We start from the raw sequence: 7052 nt of genomic DNA, 5'->3' as shown, positions 1-7052 counted from the left end.
GACATGCAAGTTCATATCAATGCACAAAGAATATAAGAGTCATACAAGATTAAGCATTGATTTAAAAGTTTCATCACCCAACAATATCAAACAAGTCAAGAAACACCAAGATTAACTAAGAAATTCTCAACAATTGAGTAAGAAAATTCAACACCATTATTCAAATAAGAAACTCGAAAAAAGAAGAAGGTAAAAACAAGCTATAAAAACAAAATAAAAATGCAAAGAATAAAAGTATGCGAATGCAATGGACAAAAGAAAATGGAAGATGGGAAAAAAAACTCTTTTTTTTGTGATGCGGATGTGTCATGCACGCCCACGCGCCGATGCGCAGTTTGGCCGAAGGGCGCGTACGCGCCAGGTGCGCGCACGCGTGGGTGAGATTATGCGCGGGACACATTGTCAGCCCAAGGTTGGCCTAACTCTCTGGAACATGTACCAGGAGGGCAGGTGGCGCTATCGGCGCGCACGCGCACAGCGTGCGTCCGCGCACATTGCGCGATTAGCTTCAAGGACGCGTACGCGTGGTGCGCGCACGCGCGGGTGGTTTTGTGCCTCAGGCATGGTGCTAGCGCAGTGTAGGCGTAACTCTCGGGTCAATGTATGGAGGGATGAAATTTTTCAATCCACGCGTACGCGCACATGGCGCGTGCGCGTGGAGGGGTGAAAATGCTTAATGCACGCGTATGCGTGCTCTATTTTTCAAAATTTTTCTATATTTTTGGACCAATCCAAGCATTCTAAACCTCCAAACAGCTACCAAAACACCATAAAACCTTATTTAACCTACTAAACTACCAATTATACTCAACAAACTCAACAAAACATGAAATTAAACTAATTACCAATATGTACAAAAGGGAAAAATGAAAAGAATTTACCATGGTGGGGTGTCTCCCACCTAGCACTTTTGTTTATTGTCCTTAAGTTGGACTTATGAGGAGCTCCTCTCAAGGTGGCTTGTGTTTGAAGCTATCTTTGAACATCCACCAATGCTTGAATCTCCAATAAGCTCCATTCTTCAGTTTTAATATCTTCAAGCTTTGATGGAGTTTCTCACAAACCATGAGCTCCCAAATTTGATTTTTCTTGTGCGATCCGGGATCCCATACTTTGTTTTGACACCCGTCCTTAAATTGATCATCGTTATTCCATCCAGGTGGCACGACCTTAGAATTCTCAAAGAAGCTTCCAAACAACTTCCTAGACCCATGGAATTTGGTTCCACACCAACCATTTCTCTTGAATTTTGAGCTTGTAACCATCATGAGCTTAGAATGACGTTTCCAACCACTACACAACTCTTTTCTACTCTTAACTCCACAAAGAGCTCTAAGTTGACCATCTTTTTCAATCAAACCATATTCAAGTGAGAAAGTAAAGCTTAGGGATAAGAATTTTACCCACTTGAATGTTGTGTAGGATGGTGACTTAGGAAGGGGTGGTCCCAATGATCTTGCAAGCTCCACTCCCTTGTGCTCTCCCTTGACTATCTCCACCTCTTTGCAAGCTTCCTCAATTTCAACCATTTCCCTTGTATCAGTTGGCTTGGTGTTGTCTTCAAGAACTTCATCTTGCCCAACGGGAGGTGATTCAATTTTGGATAGGAATTCATTGATGAATGAATCCATCTCTTGATCAACCTTTTCATATACTTCAATCTTGATATACACCATGCCAACTTTTTCCTCTTGGTAGCTCTCTTTTGATTCACTCTCTTTCTCATTGCTCACCAAGTGTATGGAAGGTTGTGCACATTCTTCTATAATTTCAACTTCATGTCCAATGGGAGAGGATTCAATTGTAGATAGAAATTCCTCCATGATTGAATCCATCTCTTGATAAACCTTTTTCAAGTCTCCAACGACGGTATGCCTTGGAGGTTGCGCACCCTCCTCAACATCAATATCAAGCTTCTTGGAAGAGTGCTCCACGATGCTACATTCCCATGGATTTTCAACATCTCCTAAATCTTCAACCACTTCTTCCTTTTCTTCAATGATCATAGGCTCCTCCAATTGTTCTAACACAAAGTGGCATCCCTCATTTTCCACCGGAATTTTCAATCATTCCTTCATGCTATGCTCTTCAATTGATTCTTCATATGTGGCTAGGGAAGCACCTTGAGTGTTCAAGCATTGGTAGGCTAAAGTATGCACTACCTTGGTCAAGTTAGTCACAAACTCTAGGGTGTTCCTTTGCATGTCCACTTGGCCTTGAAGTAGCAAGGTGAGAGAGTCATCCATTGGGGCTTGGGGTGGATAGGAAGGTTCATTATTTTGGAGAAAGGGTTCATTGTAGGAAGGTGGTTCTTCTTGGTACGGGTATGGAGATGGTGTACATTGAGGTGGTTCTTCATAGTAGTCATGACAGGGTTGTGGTGGTTTCAAAGGTTCTTGCTCATAACGATCATAAGAACATGGTATGGGTGATTGGTCATGTGATAGATGTGGATCATAGGAAGGTTTTTGGTAATGAGAGGCTTGTGAGAATGGTTGAGGTTCATATTGAGGATAAGAGTCATAGGCATATGATAGTGGTAGTTGATTTTCACATAAAGTTTCACCATAGCCATTGAAATCGTTCTTCCTAGGAATTGTAATAAAGTGTTCTTGTTATTGGTTATGGAGTATGTTTGGGGTGTTTGAGATTTTAAACAAAAAATATAAATGGCGAAAAAAATAAACTAATCAACTAACAAAGCTCTTGGCTAGATATGAGAACTAGAAGTCCTATCCTAGTTATCCTCCTCAATTGTGACCACTAATTGTCCATTGCTACCAGTTAGTTAACCTCTAATCATGGAGGAAATTCAAGTGGATGAATCAACTTGATTCCACAAGTCCTAGCTAACTCCTAAGCGAAAGACTAGCTTTAGTGGTATCCAAATCAATTAGCAACTTCTAATTGTCAATCAACAAACGAATTAGATAAGTCAAGCGTCACTAATTACTCCACCTAGGCCAAGAGGGATAAAAATCTATACTAAAATCCAACCAAGTATTTCATCAAACACTTGGGAGGCACAAAAGAAAAGCATAGTAAATTGATAACAAGAAGAGAATCTAACAACAATTGAATGTAAGAAATCAACAACAACAATCAAAAAAAATAAGATCTACATGAATTACCTCAAATTGCATTAAAAGAAAATAGAAGGAACAAAAGTAGATCTACAAACAAAGTAGAAGAAATTATAACAAACAATAGAGAATGATCAATGTAACAACTAGGAATTAAGAAGAAGAGGTAGAAGAGAGCATGAATTAAAACCTAGATCTAAGAACTAAACCTAATCCTAATCCTAATTCTAGAGAGAAGTGAGCATTTTTCTCTCTAAAAACTAAAACTAAACTAGCCTAAGGTGTGTGTATCAATCTCCCCCTTTCTTCCCCTTCATCCCTTGGTCTTTTTAGCCCTTTTCCCACCAAAGCCCAACTCCAAATAGGGTTGGAAACTCTCCAAAATCGCCAGGCACGTGTTCTATTAAAAAAATCATATATCAGCACCGACGCGTACGCGCACAGCACGCGTACGTGTCCATGGGTGATTTCGCAAGGTGCGCGTAAGCGCCTGGTGCGCGCGCGCGTCCATGGGTGAGTTCAATTCTTTAGATTTACATGATCTTCTCCACTTGCAAGCTTCTTTCCTTGCTCCCTTGATCCATTCCTAGCCTTTTTTCAATTCTGAAATCACTAACAACCATATCAAGGCATCTAGTAGAATCAAAGGGAAATAGAAATTCATCAAATTATAGGTCTAAAAGCATGTTTTCACATTTAAGTACAAATAAGGGATCAATCACAAAAATCATGCTATTTCATTGAATAAATGTGAGGAAAGGTTATCAAAATGCTCTAAATTCAACACAAGATAAACCCTACAAAGGGGGTTTATCGGCCGGGTTGGGTTTTTTTTTTTTTGTCAAGGGCCTTGTTGTCTTTCGAGGTAATTGTCAGGGGATGTTTTGGGTTTTTCTCAAGAATTCAATGTAAAATGAGACACTTTTTTTTCCCATTTATTATAATTCTAGGCAGAATAAAAAACTAAAATAAATACTCAAGAAGCTATGTAGCATAAAGATTTCCCCACTAGAATATCATTTGGATAGGGGAGGTAATCTTAAGTATTTTATGTTAGTTATGTTTTATTCAAAGTCCACCGAATTAAGATCTAAATTCAAGAAAAACTTCAACATGCCAAGGAATTGAAATATTGTACTTCTGTTCAGCTGGCATGTAATTATTTCCCCCTTACACAACCAGAAGAAACTAGTAAACACATTAAATATTGTCAAGGATAATGTTCAATGCATACCTCCTTATGCAAATAAGAATTTGATGGACTGATATTAGCGAATGTTAGCCTCTGTTCCCGGATTCCAAATTAAGGGGAGCAAAAAATATATATAAAAGAATATCCATTATAAGGGAAGAATAATACAATGAAATGGAGGATAAAATAAATATATACAAACACACACACACACAGAGACCAACCAAAAGCAATGGCTATCCATTTCAATGGGAATTAATTAAATATCCTCCAATTCAGAGTTGTCAGGAGAGAATATCACAAAGAATATCATCAATACAACCAGTTTAACATAATGACTACAACTCACAAACTTAGCAAAAAGTAATAATTTATTTGAGTAATGATACTTAAACAAACAAATACTCCTCACATCCTCCATCTAAGCCATAGCATAACACCTTGAAGTTTTTGAAAGTATCTTTCTTCTATTTAATATTTTTTAACAATCAAGATCCATGTGGCAAACCATATGGAAAAATTGCCACAGTACAATGTTAATGCTTTTACTTTCATATTCTCACTAAAAATATATATCTTGTGAAATAAAAGAGATCTATTTATTAACAACCTTAGGTTAGAAATTTATATCAGACAAAATGCAACATGCAGTTTTCTTTCCTTTTTCTTTTTTCTTTTGCGTGTGCCACCGGGGAAAGGGGGTAGTTACCCACACCAGCGCAATTATGTCTATAATGTGACAGTGCTAAGTTACTACAAATCATGGCTACCTGAAAGCGATAAAGCAATACAGAGAAATACCACTTCGGCAAGCCTATCCTTCAATGACCCGCCATTAGCATCAGCATGCATGAATATCTTCCGATAGGCTGCTTTAAGGTTCCTGATCTGGATAATTAAACAAGAGAGAAGTTTAGTTGCAATGAAAAACAATCGAAGATGAGTAATTTTAACATTTTTGTTACTATAACCTCTGCAGTGCTGAATCCACGTCGAGTTAGGCCCACTAAATTTAGACCCCGAAGCTCCGCTCTTTCTCCGGCTACCATTGTGTACTTTGGAATATCTTGTGAAACCTACATGTATATAAGAACATGACATTGTAGTTGCACACCTGAGTAATGTTAAATTATTTGGCATGGTAACAGTATTTGCTTTAACAAGTTATACAAGGAAAATTCAATATCAATAACACATTTGACCCAGTTTAATCAACTTTCTATTAATCATCTCGATGACCAATAATGCTCTATTGAATTCCAAAATCAAGAACAACCAGATTTCTCATACAATACTTACTAATCACAGCCTTCATAAACTTTTTTCTAATTGGCTTAAGTGTTGTATACTATCCTTACATGATATCATAACAATCATATCTTTTTTGTTACAAACAGAAAAATTCAAAACAAAGAGATTCAAAGTAAAACGTACCACAAAACCACCACCAAGAAAAGAGAAAGAGCCAAGATGGCAGAATTGATGAACAACAGTCGCTCCTGCAGTGTGAACATAGCCCTACATATGAAAAACATTAATTATTTTCCAACTATAGAATACAAGTTCATTAGAGGAAGCACTAGCAATTATAGCATACAACAAAGACGTATGGACCTAGCAGAAGCTTGCGACTCTCCTTAAACATGCTGGGTTGTAGAAAAATTTTGTTTCTTCCTTAACACAGCACCTAGTGATTAAAGCAATAAATTTAGGAATATACTTAGCCGTTAAAAAAAATGTTCATCATCAGATTGCACAAGCAGCAGCATATTCAAAGGAGAAAATGGAACCAGAATATGCAGAGGCAAGAAGAACGAGTAGACGCGGATGGAAATAAATAAATAGCATGCATGTTCATCAACAATACATGGGTTGTTCATCAAATCACAATTCACAATTGCATATAACCTAGATAAAAAGCCCCCAAATTTAAATCCCTAAAAATGGAACCCTAACCACCCAAATTTCAGAACCATACAGAAATCTATAGATACCTTCTCGACGATGTGAGTGCAGAGAGACGAGCTGAGCGCAGAGAGGATGAGCTGAGGGCAGAGACGATCAATGCAGGAGGGCACAGCTGACAATCAATGCAGGAGGGCGCAGCTGACGGCAGCGCGGCGACAGAGCACAACGGCGGCGAGACATCCCTTCGAGATCCTTGGTGTAACACCCCAATTAACCCAAGCCTTACCTCTAGCCGTAAAGCAAGGGTTAACCAAAGGTTAGGACAATTCTAAAGCTTATACATATTTATATAGAAAGAATAGTATAATCTAGAAGCCCGATGAAGGAATAAAGCTCAAAGTTAAGGTATGAAAAGCGCAAAATGCATAAACGGAGCAACTAACTTAAAGCACAAGAAATAGATACAATTTATATCAAAATATCATAGTATAATATCATAAGAATCTAGCAACGACTCGCGGAGTTTAAGCCGGCTAGCCATAAACAAACCATACATGAAACCAGACAGTAAAAATAGCTTAGACAAATTTTGTTCTCTCAAATAAAAAGCCTCTAGGCAAAAAACAATACAAAAGTGAGAGTATGAGTGAAACCTGACCAAGATGTCAACAAAATAGAATAAGATCCTCCGCTCTGCTACCATCACCCAACTCGCTGCGGTGGGTTGCGACCTGCATCTGAAAAATAACAACAACGTTTGGAATGAGAACCGGAGGTTCTCAGTATGGTAACAGTGCCCAACGATGTAAGATGTAAGGCTCCGGGATGCCGAAGGAAATCCTAGAACTTCACATCACATACGGATATTC

General features: G+C 38.3%; 1 protein-coding gene across 1 annotated transcript; it reads right to left on the bottom strand.

The window, feature by feature from the left end:
• Positions 4800 to 6423, bottom strand: LOC110271531 (probable acyl-[acyl-carrier-protein]--UDP-N-acetylglucosamine O-acyltransferase, mitochondrial). Its single transcript, XM_021122495.1, has 4 exons — positions 6361 to 6423; positions 5710 to 5793; positions 5247 to 5351; positions 4800 to 5163 (listed from the first exon to the last, which is right to left on the bottom strand). The coding sequence occupies exons 1-4, from the start codon at positions 6421 to 6423 to the stop codon at positions 5029 to 5031; spliced, it is 387 nt and encodes a 128-aa protein (XP_020978154.1). The 3' UTR covers positions 4800 to 5028.

Source organism: Arachis ipaensis, chromosome B04, assembly GCF_000816755.2.
Source record: "Arachis ipaensis cultivar K30076 chromosome B04, Araip1.1, whole genome shotgun sequence".
NCBI lineage: Eukaryota > Viridiplantae > Streptophyta > Magnoliopsida > Fabales > Fabaceae > Arachis > Arachis ipaensis.
This window is presented reverse-complemented; position numbering and strand designations above follow the sequence as displayed.